This window comes from Aulonocara stuartgranti, assembly GCF_965226115.1.
Source record: "Aulonocara stuartgranti genome assembly, chromosome: 5".
Classification (NCBI taxonomy): domain Eukaryota; kingdom Metazoa; phylum Chordata; class Actinopteri; order Cichliformes; family Cichlidae; genus Aulonocara; species Aulonocara stuartgranti.
This window is the reverse complement of record NC_138943.1, coordinates 4,462,347-4,486,603: the sequence shown is the minus strand read 5'-3', so window position 1 is coordinate 4,486,603 and position 24,257 is coordinate 4,462,347. Positions and strand designations below refer to the sequence as shown.

The following is a 24,257-nucleotide window of genomic DNA, read 5'->3' as shown; positions in this document are numbered from 1 at the left end:
TAATAAAGTTGGGACCTTTTGTCAGACTGCTCTCTACGGCAAGTAGCAAATGGTATTTTCTCATTTTTATTTATTTATTTATTTATCTTTTGCTATATTTTGAAAAATAAACGTGCTGAGGATAAGATTTCACAACTGAAACTACTTAATGTAAAAATTAAACTGACAGCAAATGCTGTTTCATGCAAAGTGAAATGCTTGACTGGTTAAAGGGAAAAAACAAAGGACATTTCCAGGAAATAAGCCAATAAACAGCTGAGCAAATAATCCTCATAAACATTCTTTTTAATTTACTGCACAAAGTGAACAAACAAAAAGGTGTGTGGACTTTGTTACATTTAGACAGAGTCAGGTTCACAGTGTCATTTGGCTTCTTCTTGTTTTCTCGTGTACATTAGTCCAAGCTAACCAGTTAGTTGCTGCGGCTTAATATTAAACGTGCAATTCCTCATTTCACTTTCAGAAAAAACTGCATAGTTCTGGAAAGCGTTTCTGGCACAGTTTCAGTATGAAACACACGTTTACCTGTGGAGACTCTGCATGTACTAAACAGTTTTTCACTTATAGTATTTCTACAAGAAGAGACAAGTAAACATGAATGTAACCAAAATTTTCTGCAGAGCTTGTCATGTTGAAGTTAAAGAAGTTAAAGGCAGAGTTCAACAGCACAAAGAGAGCTGCTTATTTAGTTGATTAAAGTCCAAAAACTAAAATCTGAAACAGAGGCAAGAAGACCCCAAAATGTTACAAAATCAAGGTAAATCAGGAATCAGAGAATTAACGAGAAGGAAAAAGAAACAGGTGAGTCTGATCGAGGATAATGAGACGGGAAGTAAAACGAAAAGCAAATCACAAGACATAAGTTGTGCTTTCCAAGAAGTACGTTTTATTTTGGTGACAAAATAAAACAGGAAGTAGCTGAACACTTATTTGAGACACTAAGGGCTTTGTACTGTATACCCACGCAACGTGCGTATCATAAATGAATGTAGATGAGTGATGTGTTACCAGCAGGGAAACAACCAATGGTGGGCATGCTGGGGTCATGCCACAGGGAAACACTAGCAAACAAGCAATGGAACTCACAGAATCCTAACCAAGGTACTGAGCAAGAAAATCAAATGTAACAATAAACCTATGAACCTATGTAAAATTATAATTAAAAAAAAAGAAACGAAAAACCCTCAAAATACCCAGCACAATGCCACTGCTTCTGTATGGGGAAAAGGACTTCTGGAAAGTTTTTGGATCACAAGAAAACACCAGATAATTTTAAGTTCAATGTGACCATTTGCCAACGAGAGAACATGCATAGTATCGATCTCTCCTGCTGTGGATGTGTGATCGCCGTGTCTTCAATGCTCTGTCTACGTAAAAAGAAAAAATGACAACCAAGCCTTTTTTTAATGAAAAGGTCCCTTTTAGTGCTGATACAGTCAAACCATTTGAGCATATAAATGAGCATTCTCTTTCATTTGTACACCCTGACCCTCTTCTATGGTCTCTCTTATGAGAAGACACTTTCATTAAACTCTGGAAACTGGATTAAGGGAGGAAGAGTGAACACTGAAGGATTTCCTGTTGAGATGGATATTTTACCTGGTTGGTATATTGACCACGGGCCCGGCGAGGAGGTTTCCAGGACCTTTCTTTGGTAATGCTGTTGACATAGTACCATCTGCCTGTGGTCGCGTCACAGTACTGCTCCCATAGGCCCAAGATCTGAAGAGGCTGCTCACCTGGAGCGGGGCTAGGTGGCTCTGGCTGTGACTGACGCTTCTCTGTCTGCTTTTCAGTATAAAGTGGAGAGTCCTGCCAGGACAGCTGGGAGAGATAAGACTCTGTTGGAACCTTTTATGTATAAATAATAACAAGGGAAAGGAGAAAAGATAAGAGGGAAGGAAGTAGAGAAAGAGAGCCAAAGTGAAAAGTGTATAAGAAGGAAAAATGTGAAATTTAAATGTAAAAGTTGCTCAGGAAGGAATAAATATTGCATTATGAAGGAACTTGAGGAACTCTGCCTCAAACCAAAACACAACCTTCACAGACATATTGTGTACAGTAGTTGAGTTTATCTGGCAGGAGGATCATATATAAGTACCACATCGCACAGGATGCTTTATGTAAGACAGAAACTGCCAAAATCTGCTAATGAAATTAAAGATTAATATGCAAAGATTTAAAATGCAAATTAATAAAAACATGAACTAAATAAATTAATCAAACGGAAAATAAAATAGTAAGAAAAAAATAGAATGTAATGTAAACGGTTCCTATGTAGCACTTTTCTACCCTGAGCACTCAAAGTACTTTATACAACTTGCCTCATTCACCCATTCATACAATCACTGTTTACTCTTGTTTTTCTACACAAGTCTTTACCATTTAACATTAATTCCATACATTAAAGGTAAAATGGTAAATTCTCAGGTTTTACATATCGTGGCAAAAAATATTCAAAAATTTTCTAAATACAACCTCAGATGTAATACAAAACCTGACATATTAGAGTGGGATTATTCTTTTAACAAAAGCTAAACTAAAATGCAGAAGTAGTGTGCACACCCTTCCCATTTTCATAGGAATTAAGAGGATAAGTCGCAGATAGGTGGTGCTAATCAGACACACTTGATTAAGTGGTCATCGGCAAGAAGGTCTGGAGCATTCTGGTGAGTGTTAAAACAATGCTACAATCTTGGTGCACGTCCCAGCAAATTGTCCCCAAAGCGCCACACTCTACAAGCCTCAGTGACGGCCGATAAAACCACAAGCCTCTGCAACAATGTCCTTCGAACAGACAAAACAAAAATTGGAGATGTCTGGTCATAATGCACATAAGTGCCACATGTAGAAAAAATCAAACACCTCATACCAGCTGTCAGCACAGTAGTGGAGGCGTGGTCATTTGGTCTTGTTTTCAAGTCACAGGACCTTCACACCTTGCAGTCACTGAGATGACATGAAAGCTTCTGAATACCAAAGCATGCTTGAGTCAAACGTAAGGCCATCTGTCCAACAACTAAATGTTCACTGAGACTGGGTCAACAGGATGATGACCCCAAGCTCACCAGCAAATTATAACAGAATGTCAGAATGTCAAAGTCAAGAGCGCAACCTGATTAAAATGCTGTGGTGAGACCTTAAGAGAGCTGTGCAAAAACGAATGCCCACAAACCTCAACAAACTGAAGCGATGCCCTAAAGAAGCGACGGCTGAAATTCCTCCAAATCATGTGAGACACTGATAAAGTCATACAGAAAACAACTACTTCAACTTACTGCTGCTAAAAGTGGTTCCACAAGCAACTGAGTCATGTTTTTTTTTTCCCCACACACTGCTTCTGTATTTTGGGTTAGTTATAAATCATGACATAGCACAATATGTCATATGTTGTTGATCATCTCAGGCTTCATTTACCTCATTTTAAGACCTGGTAAAAACTTTTTTTTTTCATGATGTCTTCGTATGTAAACCTTTAAAAGAACTTAAAGAAATGAAAGAGGGTATGCTTTCTTTTTACCATGACTAGTATGAAGTTAACTGACTTTTGGAGGCATCCTTATTTAACTTTTAATGCCTAAAATGTCTGCATTTTACTCCAAATTGTTACTCAAGTATTCTTACTCAACAACTCAACTATGGCGTATGAATAAAAAATAAGTGCACAGACTGGAAACGACTAACAGCAGATTGTTGTGGCTTCAACAAAGGCAGTCAGAAATCCCATACAGAAGAGACAAGAAGAGACTGAAATCCCATATAAAGCAATAAACAGAAAAAAATTAATCCTCTTATTACAGAATAACCTGCCATTGTAATAATCTGCACTCACCCTGGCAGAGAGCACTAAAGAAGCAGTTACAAGAGAAGGAGATCTATAAATCCACTTAAATGAATTTGAAGCACTAAAGATCATTTTTGTATCAAATATAGCTGAAGCATAATTCAGAAACTGATTGACTTACAAGCTGGTTGATCCCTGTTACGTAACACTGCCTTTCAGTTATTAACTGAAGGAGCATGGTGTGTGTGATGAGCAACGTGATGGTAGTTTACTCCAGGGGGCAGTAGTGAGCCTTTGTGTCACCCGAAGCTTCCTGTCCCACTGCTTACTTCTGTCTACCTCAGCAGATATAGCAAAACATCTTTCTTAACAAAGTCAAACAGAGCCATGTTTTACTACTGTGATCCTGTGCTGTAGCAGAAGCCTGAACATGCACATTAAATGTATTCAGCAAGTAAATGAATTCTCAAACAAGAAAATCAAGAATAAAGACAACATGAATCCAATCCCATATTCCCAAAACACTTTTTGACATTTTGTTTTGCCTTAAAATGAAAAGTAATTATATCAGACCTAATTGATTTCTCTCTCGTGTCTCCTACTTGCTTGATTTATAAACTGCACAAAAGAAAGAAAGTATACTTTATTGATCCCCGTGGGGAAATTCCTCTCTGCATTTAACCCATTCACTCAGTGAAGCAGTGGGCAGCCATTGGGCGCCTGGGGAACAGTGTGGAGGGACGGTACCTCGCTCAGGGGTACCTCAAGATCAGTTCGGTGGATTCAGTGGATCATGGGGCAACCACTCTACCTACTGAGCTATCCCTACCCCAAAAGAGCCGTTATCAGTGTTATTAATCATAAATATGTTTTGCAACCATTGTTTTTATCTATTAAAGTGAAACTGTCACACCAGTGACATCACCTGTAGTGTATATTGTTGAGCTGTTTGAACATAAGACACTGTTGTGCATCATTTCTTTCTCTCTTTCTCTTTATTTTACACCACCTCCTCATCATCATCTCTAGTTATACTCAGTGGACAAATATTAAGAGTTGGTCGCTCGCTATGACGCTATCACAAAATAACATAACCATGAAAGAGAAGTAAGCACTTGTACTAAATATATAAGGACTGACGTGTTGTAAAAATGTGCTTGGTGCAGCAACTAATTTGTGTAACATTTAAATTTTGATGGTTCGTTTCTGCGGCTGGGAAAAGTTTCGGGAATGAAATTGTTGCAGATGTGAATTTATGAATGCAGTTAAATGTAGGAACGTGGTATAATTTGTGCACCCGCGCTTTGCTTGAACGGTCGAGTTTCTGTGGGTACAAAAGTCTAGACAGTGGATGATGCAGCTGTGCATGACTGTATGTGGTGTTCAGACTATTGCTCCTTTTCCTTTTCGGTGTTGTTGTAGATTTGCTGGTGTGTTTGGAAATCATCTTCCTATTGCATGAGCCAATTTCAGCCACATTTTAGCTGTCAGACAGAGGGCCTCACGTTTGACTCGAGCATATTTTGGTAAACAGATGAGTTCATCTTCAGCTTAGTAACTGCAAGATCCTGTGTCTGCAGAATAAACCCAAATCATCACCTCTCCACCGCCATGCTTGACACCTGCTATAAAGTGTTGGTGCTGATATGCTGCTTTTAGTTTTTACCAAATGTGGTACTGTGCATTATGGCCACCACTCCAAAGTATACTGATGCAGAAACCTTGTAGGGTTATCAGATGCAAGTTTGCAAAGCAAAGCTGCGCTAACATGTTCCTTTCTGCAGACGCCCATATTTTTCAGTCGTTTTGTAATTATATTGCCATGAAGTTCTGCTTTTTATAGGGGTGTTCACACTTGCTGATCAAGTGTATTTGGTTAGCAGCAGTTGGCTCCTACTTGCCCTGTTATTTCCTATAGAAGGAAAAAGGGCGTACTTAGTTTTTCATGGTGTGGTGAAAAACATAGAGTGGTGTGAAAACGCTCTTTTCCACATGATTGCATGTGGTAAGTTGTATTTGACGAATCTCATAACAGAGTTTTGATCTTATTTTATCTCATGTGCATTATTTTTTCCAGCGTGTAGCATCATACGAAATCTCTTATTGTTGCCTCTGCTGACCCACTGCTTCTCCACGTATGCAAATGACCTCTGCTGAGCCCTGACCATAACACCATGGAACACATATAGGCTAAATGTGACAGTGAGTTTCAGCTTATGAGTCAGCATCACTTCAAAGGCTTGCAGGCACATTCCACAATTCTCTGGAAAGCCTACATACATGTGGAAAGCATTATGGCACCATATCAATGCCAATTGCTTTTGAACACCATGTACAACAATCAATCACAGTAATTATCTTGTGGTTTGTAATGAAGCAATATCTAATGCCTCAAACAAATTACCATAAAAATACTGTTTAAATAGATTTCTCGCCCCTGCAGGACAAAAAGATAAATTAAGCTGAAATTCATCATCACTGTGGCAGCACTTACAAGGAGGCCTGGCAGGAATGTGTGGTTAGAGAGTGTTTTCTGGTTGATAAACAGGGAGTTATGACCTGAATGTGGCTGCAATAATCCTGCTTACTGGTATTAAAGGCTCGAAAGAACATGGTCCTCAGAGAGTGAGAGGAATAGACACGGAGACAGACTGGCTGGAAGAGAGATTGGAGATAAAAAACAAAAAAGGGAGGACTGTCATTTCCACTGAGATCACATGTACCCACAGTTACAAGTGTCTTGTGGAAGCACGGTTCAGTCGGAGGAAAAGTCTATTTGGACAGACAGTTGGGATGCTAAGCTGTGGGAGTTTCCCACTTGCAGAAGAATAACCTTGAGTATTTGTCTCACCAACAAGGCCTTGTGTAATACCTTCTGATGTAACACTGGGAAGCTCTGGCGTCACCACAACTTGATTGCTGCTCTAGGAGGATTATTAAGGTCAAACACTAATATAAATAAAAACTAGCCACTGTTGCCGCAGCTGATCTTAATCATTATGTGGGATTCAAAAAAGACGCATTAGGATTTTTCTATTTTTATCGTCCTGTGGTATTCCTGTAGTTGTTTGCTTCTACTAATATTGAAATCATATATTTTATCAGATGAATTCAGCTAAATGAAAAAAATTCCAACAGTATAGTACAGACATCAGTAATTACCCCATACACGGGGTCAAAGTTAAAGGTGCCGATGCTGTCCTTTGCTACACTTTATCCAGCTGTCTTTAACATTGATGGAAAGAATGTAGCAGACGCAGCTATAAATCTTACAATTTGTCTTTTAATCTTTTATATTGTTGTGTTTGATTTATTCCAATTTTACTTGATTAGTCACAGCAATAGCTGGATCCTATCCCAGGGATAGGTAGGGTACACCCTAGACAGGTTGGCAGCCTGTTGCAGGACAGACAGAAAACCAGTCGCGCGCACATTTACCTATGACCCATTTAGAATCACCAATTAAACGGAGATATGACCTTTGCATGAGATTAAAGACTTTGCCAATGACAGGAGTTTAAAATTACATCACTTCATTCAATCTGAGTTGCATGTCATTTTCCATCATTTACCTTCACTGTTTAATCCAGAAGTATGAGGATGATAAGTGACAACTGTCCAACAGCTAGCTGTGGGCTATCAGATTTAAAGAACTGCTGCCTTTAAGTTTAACTGTTTGCTGACAGAGTGCTTGATTTATCCGTTTTGTTGCCTCGACCTTCTTTTTGGCAAACTTATACAAACGTCATGTGGACTGCTTTTCAGAAACGTACAGTGCTGTGGAAATTAAATGTCTGTCAAAGTTAAATACGTGATTTTTTTTAAACAAGCATTCATCATTTAAAAAAAAACTTGAGTAGAGGTTCAGAAGTCTGAGTAGATGAGTACCAAATGTCACCTATGACCCCGGGCCTCGGACCGGTACCGGTCCGTGAGTCGTTTGGTACCGGGCCACGAGAGTTGAGGCTCAGGTGTGAAATGTATGGTTTTCAGGGTTATTTTGTTATCGTTTTTATCGTTAACTCAGTTTTCCTGGGTCTTTTCACGTGTGTTATGAATAAATCTTCATTTTTTCGGTACCGGTACTGGTTTTATTTTGTTGTATTTATCCGCGACACCTTAAAGGCCGGTCCGTGAAAATATTGTCGGGCATAAACCGGTCTGTGGCGCAAAAAGGTTGGGGACCGCTGACCTATGATATCATTACAGGGTTGTGATCTTTGCTTTCCTGTGCTTGTCCACTGTGTATCACTCTCACAGGGCCAAAGTGTCTAAAAAACCCCAGTCAAATAAATCTAAACAAAACTACAGCAAAGGCCAAAAACTACTAATATATACTAATACAGTCAAACTTGGTGACAGAAAGATGAGAGAAAAAATCATTTCCTTTCAACACCACAAGAGCAAAAAACTAATGTTTACATCTATATTCAGGGGTGCACTTAGGTGGGCCGCAGGTGCGCATTTGCTGTCAAAATAAAAGACGCGCACCAGATAAGACGTTGCAACGCGCGTTTGCGTCCATATAAAAAGCACTGTTTTTGTCCGCTAGAGTGGGATTTTCATGGCACATTCTGCACCACATCTCTGTGTGTTCATCATTTGTTTGAAGCCAGCTCACCTCCTGCAACCACTTTTCTGAGAATACGAGCTTCTTTTGCGGTTCGGACTCCTTCTGACATTTCTGCACGTTGCAACTTCTTATCTGGTGCGCGTCTTTTATTTTGACAGCGAATGCACACCTGCGGACCACTTATGTGCACCCCTGTCTATATTATTGATATTACCATCTTTGCTGCCAGGATTTATGAAACTGTCACTAAGTGTAAAAAAAGTGAATTTTTCAAAGAGCTTCCTAAAATACAGCACAACAGAAATCATAGCAGACAAACTAGTCGCAAATACAGTGCTGCAAAAGTCTTCGCCTTTTCTTTTTTGTTGGGTTTTTTGACTCGACCTACCTGCAGATGGTTGTTCTTGCCTGAAGCTCCTGCTACGTCCCATTGGCTACAAGACTTCTTGGGAATCCTGTGGTTTGTGCGACTGCTGAAGCCACCGCCCACCTCATCATACGGATTCTCCATCAGGTTTTCAGGCAGGTTGTTTGAGCTCTGGCTCCGGGTGATTGTGGGAACTACCCTGGAATTTGTAGGTGCTGTTTCTGCTGTGGAAGTAGCTTGAGACCCAGGGACCATAAGGTGGCCTGATGAGGAGGTGGGTGAGTTGGAAGCAAAGGTGAATCCAGAAAGGGGCAAAGTTGGGAAGTGACCTCTATCCACGCTGGTGTTGTTTTTCAGACCTTGGAAGACACTGTTGGAGTTGAGGTTTTCCATGGAGTGATAGAGGAGTTTGTTCACTGCAGGAGAAGATGAAAAAAACGAATACTTCCACATTTGTTCTAAACTTATTTGTCTGTAAGTGCAAAAGCGACACAGCCAGCTTTGTAACTAAAAAGCCTCAACCACAGGTAATTTTAGTAACTGCCTCTGACATACTTTAACTTGCACTTTACCTTGGCGCTGTTCATTATTTGTAGCTCCGGTTGCGCTGGGAGACAGTGACACTCGCGGCAGTATCCTAAAGTTGGTGTTCAGTGAGGCAGTTGCAGTCAGCCGCTGAGGGGAGGGCATGGGCGCGATAGGTACCTCGGTCACATACGTGGCAGGAACATACAGCGGCTTTGCTTTACTGGCTGCCCCGATCCTCCGCACCTGTCAGAGAACAAACAGAATTCCAAAGGCTTTCTCTCTTTTCTGCTACATAAATGCTTTCAGTCCAACCAAGCGGCAACAAACAGCTGAAGGCTGAAGGGGTTGCGGAAATGTTTAATGATACAGCTCATTTTGACATCAAGCACATGCAACGAGTATACCCGCAACTTCCTTTTTAAAAAAATAACATCCTTTTTCTCAGCCCACATCATTTAATGAGCTCAGTGGCTAAAGTGAACAATAACTGAGTAGTTTTTCCAGTGTAAGAGTTACATCTGAATAGCCAGTGTGCAGTATTTTTTCCTTTGATGTGACCGGATGTGCGTTACAGTTGTGAGTACTCTTGCCTCATAGAGAGGAGGTTCTCGGTTTGAATCATGTGGCCGGCTGGGGCTTTTCTGTGTTGAGTGTGCGTTTTCATCCGTGCTTTGAAGTCATCGTGGTGTCAGTTAAATACATGTGTACATCGTTCATTCATCGTCGGCTCACTGTTGTGTTCCAGTCTACTGCTGTATTTTATGCAACAGATGACCATTTAAATATTTAGAGCTACTTTTAAATTCACAATGTAACCCAATGTGACAAAGCATACCTTTTTTAAGAAACACACACACGGACACAACTTTGATCTTGGAGTTAAGCACCTTAAATAACTAAAGCGTGAATACAAATGAGCCGTATTTTGTAGCCCATCATCAACTGTATCTTTTTATGCACAAAAGGTAAAAACACTAAAGTTGTATCCTCCGCCATAGCTCCTCTGGCAGGCCTCCTTTCTCCTCGGCCCTCACGCTTCTGGGTTCATTTTACGAACAGAGACATCCTTCAACACGGCATACCAAGACTGATTTCTAGGTCACAGACAGGAAGATGGAGGAGAAAGGAGACATACAGGCACAAAATAGCTAAAAGGAGAAAAGTCGCTAGACTGTGGTGCAACGTTTTACATGTAAATCTATTGTAGTTGTACAATATAGGACAGGCCTGCCATTGTTGCTATTTCTTAAACTAAACAAATTTCACAATTTGGACAGAAGTCAGGATTGAATTTAACCTACAGGCAGTTTATTTTGAGGCAGTTCTAGATACACGGTGCCCACAATGTAAAGTTACTCATTAAAATTTGTTTTTACTGTAAAAATATTATTGTTATGTATATGAAAGATGGACATAGGACTATGATGCCCCCCACTGGTTTCTAAAGTTTCAACATTGGCTAGAGTGTTGTCATTCAATCCGATATCACAGGATATCACAGCAAAGAGTGTAACTGAAAAACTGGTCCACTGTGTGGATGTCATATTTTATCAGACATCTAGTTTAATCGTTTCTAGCATAAAAGGAGCCTGGAATGTCCTTCATACCCACCTTGGTCACGAGCGACTTGTTGGATTTAAATATATAATCTCTCCCTGATGGTACTGTAACGTAAGCATGCGTGTCCGTTTCACATTTAAGGCAGCCAATGCATGATATCCACACAGTGGTCCAGCGCGTCTATCACACACTTTTCCATTAAAGTGTATGCATCAGTTCATGGTTAAGGTGCATCACTAGAGACAGACATGTATGCTAATTAATGCTAAATATGTTTAATCTTTACAGGCTTGGGGAAACCTGCAGTCAGCTGAGACTGAAGAAGTCACCTGGATGAGTGACGAAACGTTTCTCCCACTGAAAATGCTACATCCAGATGAACAGAATCAACCTTTTGGGATTTACCTACCTGGATGATTGAGTATGCATCAAGACACCCTAATGTTAAGGCTTACTAAAGTTTGAAAGAATGAGTTGTAACAAAATAACCTCATGCAAATGTGTTCTATAGGACCATATAAGTGAGAGACCCAATCTGTTTCTGTATCGGGCTGTAAACATGTTTCTTTCTACTGTAAAGGAAGGAAGTCTTTGTCACTTATGTGTTGACATCCTTTTTTAGCCCTGCAACATCTTCTAAGGCTTCTAGTAAAATATGAATTTATCCTTCTCAGAAACCTACAGTATGTTGCTCTATTTATACATGTTTTTGTTTTCATGACATTTATGAGTCCACTGACGCAAAAGACAGAGAAAATGAAAAAAAAAATTCTCACCTGCCACCAATCAGCGTTCGTCTTCTTCAGGAGAATGAAGCGTTCACCTTCCCGTATGCAAACCTGCCGTCCGTCTGCTCCACGGTAGCTGTAGTCATACTGGGCCTCGAGGACCACTGTACCACTGGGGACTCCACACACCGTCATCCCCCTGCTGTTCACTACAGATCCTGCAGCAGGCTGCTGATGACCAAAAGAGCGCCGCCAAGAACCAGAGAGCATGGCTTTCCCACAGTCCTGTTCAGCAAGCTTTGCTGGAAGTATGCTGATCTGTGATTTCAGTTGGGACAGTGCAGGGTAGGCAAGACAGGAGCCAGGACTTTGCCATGCTCTGAAACAGGCACATGGACAGACAAACACAGTGTGAGAGAGAGGGAGAGATTACCACAGCTGTGAGAGAACAATGTAGAAATGTCACCTGGTGCTGTGCAGGTTCAAAGAGAGCGAATCTGAATCCTTTCAGAGCTAAAAATGGAAGTCTGCATTAAGCTGTTGAAAATCACCAAGCTATAAAAAATATCTCTATTTTAGAGTTGGCAGGGTTTTTCTCTTTGTGAAATTTCTCTTTCAAGTCATCTCATCCAATTGTCTTTTCTGTTTTGCATCAATGTAAAATTTATATTTTTACATTTTGGAATTTGCATTGGTCCTTACATTAAGCAAGACTTTATTTTGATCTTTAGGCATTTATTGCATTTTTTTTATTTACTAACAACTGGCTTTTAATAATCCACCAACTGCACAAAAATAGCTCAGTGACGGCATGGATCACTGCAATAACATTCACAAATGAATAAAATAAACTTTTCTTTCCCACTTCCTATTTTGCTATATTTAGTAGACAAGCAGGAGGATGAAGTGCTGATATTTGTACACAACCACAGTGCACCACTTTTCTATTGTCCTTTCATCCTGTTAGAAGAGACCCATGTGAGTGAATAGCTCATGCGTATGGAAGATGTAAGGAGCGCAGTATACCTAAAATAGCATCTGTCTCCATCTCTCCACCTGAGCCAGCATCCCTAAGCTAAACCCTTGCTTTATGCAGCCAAGACCCGCTTACATAAGAGAACATCTAACTTTCTGCCAGACACATAGAAATACAGCCTCACACACTGACAGTAAATACACCCACCATCCCTACAAGCAAATCTGCAAACACACGAGCATGAACAGAAGGGGAACATCCCGAGCTACGTAGCAACAGTCAGACCTGCTGTACCTCACGTCACTGAGGATGGGAGAGTCCAGGGATGCTGGACAAGACAAGAGAAAGGAAAAGGTCTGGAAGCTGGGGATAAGCCAAATGATACAACAAGACCACATTGTTAGAGCTAGGTGAGAAAATAATAAAACCAGAGTAGTAGAGGAATGGAAGAAGCTTAACAGAGCTGTGAGCTGATGTGAGGGCGGCCAGGGATAGCTGGCTGAACCTTGATAATCCAACTGTTATTAAAGCATGGGAAAGAATATGTAACCCCACACGGCTATAGAGAATTGCAGTAAAACCCGTCTGTAACAGCATATGGGTGGAAGAACTGCCTGCCTGGAAGACAGTCTGGCTAACACTAGCAGGAAGTGCACTGGAAGGCACACAGGAGCATTTCATCAAAATGTAATGAATCTGAATAAAAGCCATACCACGTTATGAATAGAATAACTAAAGAGACATCGGCTAACGTCCCTTTTGCACATTAGAAAAATGGGAAGCAATTTAAATTGCGAAGTAGCTATTACGCATTGATTATCACATAAAACTATTTTGCACGCCTTCAAATTAATATTCTTTTACTATATGAAGCATTTTATGAAAAGTGCAATACAAGAGATGAGAATTGCTGAAAAATAGAGTTTTACTGTATACACAAGCTGAAAAATAAATCATAGCTGTTGTTAATATTCACTCACCGACCACTTCTTTAGGTACGCCTGTTCAACTGAAATATATGATAAGCCAATAACATGGCAGCAAAATGCATTTAAGCATACACACATGGTAAAGATGACCTCCTTAAATTTTAAATGAGGATGACGGAGGATCAGGAAGTGATTTAAAGGACTTTGAGCGTGGAAGATGGGCTGATCCGAGTGTTTCAGAAACTGCTGATTTATTGAGACCATCTCTAGTGTTTACAGAAAATGGTTAGGAAAATAGAAAATACCCAGTGAGCTACAGTTCTCTAGGTGACAATACTTTGTTGATGCCAACGGAGGATGTCCAGACTGCTTTAAGCATATAAGAAGGCAACAATAGCTCAAACACCTGCTGACTGCAACCAAAGTATGTAGAAGAGATCTTTCAGAATACACAAAATATTGAAGTTAGAAGCAGATGGGATACAGCAGCAGAAGACCACACTGGATGTAGGTTAACAAGAGGAAACTGAGGCTACAAATCATGTTGGCTTTCCTGATTGTACCAGTGGTTTAGGCTGTTGGTGGTAGTGTGATAGTGTGGGGGATATTGGGGCCCCTAATACCAACCAGTCATTGTTTAAACACCACAGTCTACCTGAGTAATTTTGATGACAAATCTGCAGCAACTGTGTGATGCTATCGCATTGATATGGACCAAGATCTCAGAGGAATGTTTGCACCTTGTTGAATCTGTGCCACAAGTGAGACAGTTTAAGGACAAAAGGGGATCCAACCTGATACTAGAAAGATGTACCTAATAAAGTGGGCAGTGGAGAAATATTTAGAAATATGACTGCGTTTATAAATCTTTTTTAATTGTCTGGTGTTCATAGACGTCTTTGCTAGAAAAAGCAAACACTGATGCTAGAATGTATTCTGACTGGTAATGCAGTAATTTCATCTAAAAATACACCTGGCAGTTTGTTACAGGAAATGATAGTGTACTAAAAAGTTTTTCTAACAACAAATAGAGTCATAACCTTGGTGGCTCTGATGTTAAACCCCCCCCCCAAAACTTAGCTACACTATTTAAAAGTGCAGCTAAGTTCAGGAGGGACAGAGGCAGAAGTCAGAGGCACGAGGCAAGCAAGCAAACAGGAAACAGCATGCACGCAGCAAGGTTCAACCACAGTTTGGGTCATATCCTTTCCATCTTGCCATTTGTTTTTCTGACTTGCCATATCACTGGGAGTTTTAGTTACAGTTTGTAAAATCTAACGGCCAAACAACTGCTACGTTTCATGCAAGTGCTGATGAGTTGCACTGACAACGAGACTGGAGCGCAGCACCGTTAGATGCAGTAATTACACAAAACTAAGCAGAGAGTGGTAGTTGTTTTTAGGCTTAACAATCTTGCTGCACGGCTTCGGTAATGTGTAATTTGCTATTTACATAAGCCAAAATTACAACTTACCCTTGGCGTAAAAAAGAAGATAAAAACAAACAGTAATCATATAGAGGGTCCAGGATGTGCTCTTCTCCACACACAAACAGGAAGAGCTTTAATGACGCTTCTGCACACCTGTTTGCCTTTTCCTGTCTTTACTCTTTGAAATTACTAACTGATAAGAAGACATCAAAAAATAAAGTAAAGGAAAAGCAGATTAGACTATCCACACGCTGCTACAACAGAGCCTGCATGGTTTATTATACTGTGTGCAAATTAGGCTGCTACTGCAGGGTTAAAGTCCTTGGTTGTATTAATCTGGATTTCAGTATGACTCTCCCAAAGGGCGACAGCTAAGACAGTTTTCAAAGTGGAGACAAAGTATCTCAGCAAATTCTTTATAATTCCATGACTCAACATTTTAATTACCGTCACTGTGTATTATTCACATCGGCTATTTACTGAAATAATCCAAAAAAGGGTTACAATCTCAGTAGAATTTCAGAATTTTTTCACCAATAGCAAAATAAAAATATTTAAGATCTCACGTCAGCATCTACAAAAAGAAAATAAGACCAGAGTGTCTATTTGCAGGTCACATAGCAGCAGAGCGGGCACTGGCGTCATTCGCCCAAACAAAACAGTGAAGACCATATGGTGTCAGAGACAGACACAGGCACCCTGTCAAGGCTGTTGAGAGGCACGAGTGGTTTGTGCCAGGGACTGAGGGCTCAGGGATTATGACGCGGTATCAACAACCAAATATGAAGGAATTTAGGAACGAAATAAAAATAGATGAAAATAAGTGAGGAGGGAGAAAAACTCAGTGAATGCTGCATTTGTCTGTCTGCCTTTGCTTGAGTGTTTCCACTTTAACTCAGACTCTGTGTGCATGCAAGTCAAAGTGAGTTGAAGGAGTGGAAAGTATACAATTTGTGCATGCATGCGAAACAGCCAGAGAGAGGGAAAGAGAGAAGGAGAGACTCACCGTGGTCCTGAAGTAAGAGTTTGTCTACATCAACAACATCACCAGCTCACTCGATGTTCAGAGCCACACATCTGATAAGCCTTAAACATACAACGTACAATAAAAATTAAGAGGCATAACCTTTTTCCGTGTATTAAAAAAATGGACACATACTAGCAGCTCCTGCAGAAAATCAAACAGAGGCTGTCTTTATCATTCATCCATGCACAGACCATACAAAACACAGTTAATCCCATGCAGGCAATTATCCTTCCTCCACTCACTGAACCCCTGCTGACCCTCCCATCCATCATTTAGCCAGCATTTTGCCCGTGCACTGAAAGCAACGAGAATGAAAGAGACAGAAGGAGCGTGAGCTGGATGTTACTCATTCATGCAAATAAACAATACTTAAACTTGAGAAGCAGAAACATAACAAGGGGAAGAAACCATGTGAGAGTCGTTCTGCGCTGAACAAACAAAAGCAACCAGCAGTCCAGCTGATTGATTGAGCTATTGATCCAACTGGAAAGCTGGCTGGTCAACGCTTTCGCTGGACGTCAGAAATACTCTACACACCACCACACAGTCGTAAACACTGAAGCAGAGGAAAATGCATGCCTCGAAATCGTCTCAGGTTTCCTATTTAATACCTGGATAAGTTTCAGATAAGTCTAAAATGTTTCACATAGCACGCTGAACTACCAGTAAGAAGGACGTGGCGTTATACCATCAGTATGTTTCAGTCAAATCAGCAATCCGGAGAGGCCACTGGATTAAGTACTTTAGGGATTATACGCCTCCTTGGTAGCTGTGCATGTTTTAGTCAAACATTTTCCAAAACATTCATTCATATTTAAAATGACTTCTTCTGAAATGCATATCTTTTCAAAAAATACACATTTTAAAACACACACACACACACATGTATATGTAGTATGTATATCATATGTACATGATATATGTACACATGACATATTACACAATATGTAACTATTCGAAACCGATATATCAAGGGACACAAGATGCATCCTCCTAAAATCCAAAGAGTAAGTATCTATAGTGTCAGAACACAGTGCTTCAGTATTGCCCCTTCAGCAGAAATAACCTTGTGATATCCTTTTTGTATAACTGTCCACCATTCTCTTGCAGCTACTTGATGAATTTATGGCCACTCCTCAGTTGAAGATGATTGGGGATTTTCTTGCATGTACTGTCTGTTAATCCCGTAACATATCTGTGGGATTCAAATGTTTTCGACAATGTTATAACCTAACCCCAGATTTCTTCTTTTGGAGCCATTAAAATGTGGATTTATAGAATCATTATGAAAGGTCCACCTCCAATTCAGCGTCAACATTTGAAGCGCAGATGGCCTGACGTTTATTTTCAGGCACTCTTTGGTATGATGCACAATTAATAGCTGAATCACCAACTGCAAGCTGCCCAGTCTTTGAAGCAGCGAGGCAATGCTAAGTATTTCCACCATCATGCTTCACAGTGGTTTGAGGTACATCTTTCAAAATCTATCTTTGGTCAGCTATGGCCAAACAACTATCTTCAAATCATCTGTTCAAAAGACACTATTCTAACAGGCATGCAGGTCCTTTACCTACAAACTGTAGCTATAGGCCTATCCAGCTAAGCCGTGCTATAGAGAAGCCATTCAAAACAAAGAGCCTCTTTTCAGTGCCGTGAAAGCAGTCACTGATAACACATTTAAATTTGCCCGATAAAGACAACATCTGTTCTTTTTATTCATGATTTGTTCTCGTTGACAGTTTTTTTGCACTTCTTCCTCTTCTTCATATGATTACCTTTAATGTTTAACCTAAGCACTGAACCAAAAAAAACAAACATCTACAAGTGATTCATTTACTGTTGCACGTGATGATGATTTTGTATGGCAGCACACCTGCAAGCAACTTTTTTGGTTTGTGTTTTTGAGGGCCCGCTACAATCGAAGGAAGCTGTAAATACATATGATCTGGAAAAGCATTGGTGTGAAGTATAAATGATGTGTTGTTTATGTTTTAAGGGATTCATGCAAACCCACATGCCATAACGCTGCAGAAAACATCCTGAGGCTACACAGTAAATGCAAACTACAATGTCATAAACGATATATTTAGACGAGAGATAACAGATATTTAAAAGCACATGAGAAGTAAGACATGGTTATAATCATTTTCCCCAATTTTCATATCATTTCCAATAATCAATGTAATAATTGCTCCAAACAGCTCCGGCGTCTGAAAGACAAGACAGGTTTATCTCCCACGGAGACGATTTGACATCGCTGGGCCAATCAAACTTCACCACATGGCAGGACTGGAAAGGAGTAAAGGGTGGAGAGCTTGGTGTCATATCATATCCATATTCATTCCATACGTTTGAAGTGGAAAGAAGGCGGCTTTAATAATCATGGCTACACGGTGTTCAAAGAGAGATGAGACATGAGGAAGAGGACTATAGACTGAATGAGGAACTTCAAAGGGTTTCCGCGTACACTGCCATATCTGTATACACACAGAAAACACACACTCACATGCACGTACACTGTACTGTATTTACATATAAATGTCTATAACCGAAGGCGTCGCAGGAAAATAAGACAAAAAGTTGCTGCATGTGAGACACGCAGCTCAGTAACATTAATTACCACAACAATAAGTAAAAAGTAAGTCACTGTAAGCAAACAGGGCTGCTGAATTAATAACTGTGTCAGCCAAACAACTTTTCATATCTCAGTTCTTCACAGTGTCATCACTATGTGCAAACAAGCATCCAAGTTTGCCTGCTACACTGGCAGCTGGAGCTCCAACCTTTAGTCAGGTAAGTATTGCAATCAGTGAGATATTGCATCACTTCCTACATTAAAGGGCTCTGTAGCACAGCGCTGTCTTAAAATAAGCACAGGGATGCCTCAAATGTTTCCTAAAATCAGTGCTTAACCAAACCGTATGTTGCATTGCCTAAACTGCACTTTAAAACTGCTAGCATTTAATGCTTGCTTTCAGCAGTGAGCGATAAACATAATTAATGTAAAAGCTGCTTCAGCCAAAGTCAAATCAGATTTTCTGTATATTTCAAAACATGGTCTGTTTCAATGTCTTCACAATATAAACAGCAATCAATCCTTATCTTTAAACTGTCAATTCAGCAAAACACCCTCTACAGCAAAAATGAAGACAAAAGAAAAAACACCCTCTGTAATGAGCTCATTTACACATTTAGCTGGAAATCGGTCTCCTCGCTGTCTGATGAGCAGCTCTGCTGACGACAGCCACATGAAGGAATGCAGTGTATGGATGTACAGTTATAACTACTAGGGCTGATGTCTCTCTCTCCATATGAGACACATGCCTCAAGCCAAAACAGCCTTTCATCCTCACAGAGCCATGCATTATTGATGATTAGACCAGAGAGAGACACTGAAACACACACTGTGTTTCCCAGTGTGCTGGCAGGATGACGAATCTGTGTATGAAAGCATGTATGCGCTTATATGTGACTAAACAGGTGGGCTGGATTCTTTTAATGATCAGCTGAGTAAACTGTTACTGAGCCAATCAGAAAAGCAGAAAGTGACAGCAGAGCAGCCATTGGCTCAAGCCCGCTACTGTCATTGTGACAACAACGTCTGTGACCGACTGCGATCTCCAGTGTCTCCAGTGCGTGTTATCTTTTTCTTGTTGCGCATCGCAGCATTGCATATGTGTGATGCCATCATTTCAAGGGTTTGCTGATGCAATGCTTGTGTTTACAATGAACCCTGCAGCCTGCATCGACACATAGCAAACTTCTTCAGAGACTTCACATGTATACTACTCAACTTCCCATTTCCCACATTTGAATATAAACAACAACCAGACAAACCAGTGGGCCAGTTCGGCAGAGTAGCGCATGATTGCCCAGGGGGCAGTCTTTAAAGAAAGTATCACGTTTTTTTAATTAGCTTTTGGATTTTACAGAAGAAAACAAGGTAAAAAACACACTGCCAACACACTTCTAGCTTACGTACCAAACAAGCATGAAAATGCTTCTTATTTCAGTAAGCAGCTTACATATAAGAAACAGCACTAAATGTTTTGGAAACACTAACATCATATTTTAAAGCCAATAAAATTACACCATTCAAAACTGTCTTCATAGAATTATTTTTAATCTGATTGACAATGTTATCGCTTAATCTATGAGCACAACTTATGAGATACAGCAGCAACATTTTTCTGCAACATTTCATTTTCAAATGTAAGAAAATACGGGAAAAATAAACACAGAGACCTTCCAGTCCAAGGCGACATGTTAACCGCGCTTGATTTATCTCCTGAACATTTAAACCCAAAGATCATTTTACAGCTTTTCCTTGCTCAGAATGGACCAATGGGGAGTACATGTGTAAACATGGTGGCTACATGTTACCTTGCTTGACAAAAATAATGTTTTTGTATGTTGGTGACATTCCTTTGGCTCTGCAAAACCTCTTTGTCAGGAGTGCCAATAATTCACTTTTAAGGAGAACACATAAAAGCAGCAAATCTGCATTTGAGAAACCAGAACCAGAATATATGTTTCTGATTAAAAATGACTTGTCAAAATTGTCACTGTGAGTGGAATGACTGATTAATGTGAGGAGGGACTTTAGCACTAAAACAAATTGTGATAAGGAACTAAAGAGACTGATTAATTTTTTCGATAAAGGCTGATAAAGCAAGACATCGAGTCTGCGGAGCCCTGATTTTTGATTTTTTTTTTTTTTGTCTGAAGCACAACATGTGTGCCATGTGTTATTTTCTATACTTAAAGTAAATCAAAATAAATAATGAGCTTTTTTGGTAGGTAGTTGGTGACTATAAAAAAATTTATTATTGCTAATACTCGTATATTAAGTATCAGTTAATGACGAGCAAACAAGCTAGCCTTCTTTCACCGTATTTCCCAAACCAAATGTCATATGGAAGTCAATATTTATTATTTACAGAATAAAAAATGAATCTTCTCTGACTGGGCTGGTGAGTTGTTGCCGAGCCTGTGGGAATGTGAGGTACATTGATGTTTCTAATGAAGAGCTCTGAGCTCCATTGATCCACCGGGGATGAGAGTGAGCTGTCAAAAGCTATCAGGCAAGTCAAAGACCCACTTTTAGCTGTGTGTAGCTAAAGTGAGCACGATAGTGTTGAGGCGCAAGGAAGAGCAGCTAAACATCCCACGGCAAAGGGTATAGAGAGGAGACACACACACACACACACACACACAGAGGCACAGCTGTGATGCCCTCAGAGCGTTCAAGCGGTTATTTGTTTAGTAAAGGGGCATTGCACAGTTAACAATAAGGTTTACAATGTGTCAAGTGATCAGTTAAAGTGTACGACCTTCTGGTCCAATATTTAGGTTAGATTTATTTTTAAAAAAGAAAAGCAGCAAATACCAAATTTTAATCAATTTCCTTTAAGAATGGTTAAAATTATTGCTGATTATTTTTTTATCTGCAGCTTTTTAAATTAACAAGTCATCTCAGCACTAACGCAATCTTAGCACGTCTGGTTCCTGTTGTCACATTAACATCTACATGTGCATGACACAGCCTAGTGAAAGCAAAAATGACTGCATTGATACTTTAAGTACAAGCAGGATTAAATGGGATTAAAACACAGCACAAATGTGAATGTAAGCACCACTGCTATATTACACCGTAGCTGCTAGCACTGCTTTCATATAGACACTGTATAGCAGGTAAATCAGGACCTGTGCTGTTCTCCAATGGGATGCAACAATATGTATCATGAAAATGTAATGAAAAGATGCCAAAAGATGTGCGTACGGGTGGGTGAGGATAGGAAGTGAAAACAGTGGGAGGTGTGGGCGACCAATGGCATAATGTCACCATGAGCCAGCGTGATTTTGTTCTATTCAAGCAGATGAGACAAATTACTAATGACTGTATTTATGGCATGCACATACCACACACTACACTGTCACTGTAACTTAAAGAGAACCCAACTGCCACTAAAAATCCCACTATTACAGTATAAGTACAAGTAATTTATTTAAAAAAGACCGCGTGTGTGGGGGGGAGGCCAAATACACCCTGGACAGATCACATCTATATCACAGGACTTATTTACATCACATTGGTAATTCTTTAAGCTCATCAAACATAAGAATATGCTTTAATTTAAAAATAAATGAATATAGAACTTAGCAGTTTTGACTGTGTGACAGTTGGCAGACTTCACTCTTTCATCTCCGAGCAGCTGTGAGTGGTATTTATAACCTAAACAATTAATCAAAGAATAAGCAAGAAAAATGCAAACTGATTAAAGTTTAAACTACACCTGCTGCACGACTTACGTCTGATTAAACAGCTGCTCTATGTCATGTTTTCCTCTGCAAATACATTAAATTCAACATTTTCTACTTGATATAAAAAGGCTGGACAAAACAGAGGCTGGTTTCTCTCAGGGAAACAGTCAACGACCACTCTATAAAATATATTTTCCACACAAACATTTTAAGTTCAAAGCTAAAACAAGTTAATCATGGATAAAGTGCTTTATAACCAAGAGACAAACCAATAAACGAACACCAAAGAAAGAACATATGGTAGATTCGGGGGCCTTTAGGGCTGCTTTTCAGGACCAGATGTCTTCAGGAACCGGAGATAGAGAAACAGTCCGCACAGCAGAAAACACAAACGTGAGTTGAGGTCTTTCTGCACCAAATGATCTGCTACTGCAAGGACATGTATGCTCCGCATGTTGCATATAAGCAGCTATACATTTCTCACTGTGATAAAAACAGACTGCCCACAGACTTACTGAGATATTAGAGTGCAGCAAGAATACTTTGACAAGTAACATACCACAATGTGAAAGGCTCGAGTCCCTCAATCTTTTCTTTGACACTGCATCCACAGCAGTCTGTGGAGCACAGCAGTAATTAGAGTGAACTTGTAGCCCTCATCTTAATGCTGGTACGGGGGCGCTTTTAATCAGCAAAGTTGCAAGCAGAGAATAATCTTTCAGCCTGTTGTCGTCACAGGCTGGCGTAAAAGGGAGCAAATCTCCTGCTTTGCGCGGACTTAAGAATGATTATGAAAGAGCGAAAATGCAATGCATCAGTCAAAGTGTTTCCATCACACCCTGTGGTTAACCCATCCATGCACTTGTATGCACGCATGTAGTGTCAGAAGCAGGATGCAAATATTTCTGTATGAAAAGCGTCATATGTAAAGTGATGATATGAGGATTTTTTATCAGCGCGACCTTTAAAAAGATGATGAGATGGCCAACAGAGAGTCGTGGTGTCTGCACAATCGTAGTAATGAAATTAGTCAAGAAAACAGAATGAAAAATGGAGAGTGAGAAGTCAATACTGTGTGTATAAGGGGAGGGGAAAAGGAAACTTTGAAGAGTGGAAAGTGCTCTTCAGCAGGAAATGGTTGGAGGTTGAAAATCTGCTTTTGTCTTGGGCCTATAAGTTAGCCGTTTGTGGGTTTGTTTCAGTTCAGCAGTTGTAATAACTGTATATACAGCATGTGGTTTCAAAGTCTCATGTTCTGAGATGTTTGTTTTGGAAAACGTAGGCATGTAAACTATTTATAGAGGCAGAATTGACAGGGCCTGCCTACATATTTTTTTGACAACAAAGAGTAAAACTTTGTTGTCAAGGTGGAATAATTCTCATATTGTACCTACAAAATTAATGCTTGCATCCAAAATACATAAAAATGAAGCATAATCAATGTAAAGGTGCAGAAAGGAAATCAGTAAATAAATAAATAAATAAAACACATTACACAAAAATCATTTGTCTTTTGTATGTTTGAGTGGGAATGAAAGTTTCAATCTATAGCCAAATGTGGCAACAACAACTCCTACAAATGAAATTCGAACATCTCGTGGTTCAGTGTTTCCACAAATAACAGTGAATTCAAACTGGATCACAAATAGTTTTTGCAAAAATGTATAAATATTTTTGCGGAAAATGAGTTCTCTCTGCAAACAATTCAATAGTGATCAATCTTCTTTTCGTGTGAGGGGCACAACTCACCTTGCAGCGACGTGATGACTGCTGAGTTATGTCTCCAGAGCGCGCTGTAGATATATAAGCACTTGCGCCTCGGTAAGTTTGCTTTGCCTCTCTTGTGGGAAGAGTAAAGATAACTTCACATCATTCGTTTAACGGGAGCAGAAGAAAGAACTCCGAGGTGCACTTTTCCTAATTAATAGTCATGCATGGACACTAAGTTACCCCTGCAGCCCATGATGATGGAGACTCCTCGCTCTTTAAGCGGATGGAAAAATAGTCTGAGCTGGACGGGTTTGGTGTTTTAAGATTGGTTACAGTGGCCCAATATGATTGTACGCGTAACCAATCAGCTCTGCTGAAAGGT

General features: G+C 39.9%; 1 protein-coding gene across 5 annotated transcripts in view; it reads right to left on the bottom strand.

Annotated features, from left to right (window-relative positions):
* Positions 1-24,221, bottom strand: part of arhgap9 (Rho GTPase activating protein 9) — a 45,491-nt gene extending 21,270 nt beyond the window's left edge. For 2 of the 5 annotated variants that reach the window (XM_082533039.1, XM_082533043.1), the window contains exons 1-5: positions 23,915-24,221; positions 11,589-11,919; positions 9,297-9,495; positions 8,746-9,140; positions 1,600-1,851 (exon numbers count right to left, since the gene is read on the bottom strand). In XM_082533039.1, the coding sequence (XP_082389165.1) occupies positions 1,600-1,851; positions 8,746-9,140; positions 9,297-9,495; positions 11,589-11,810 (1,068 nt within the window). In that variant the 5' untranslated portion in view covers positions 11,811-11,919; positions 23,915-24,221. Of the gene's footprint in view, positions 1-1,599; positions 1,852-8,745; positions 9,141-9,296; positions 9,496-11,588; positions 11,920-14,919; positions 15,088-22,724; positions 22,831-23,914 lie in introns of those variants that run through there. The other 3 variants (XM_082533042.1, XM_082533041.1, XM_082533040.1) reach the window with 3 other exon arrangements.
* Between the last annotated feature and the right edge of the window lie 36 nt (positions 24,222-24,257).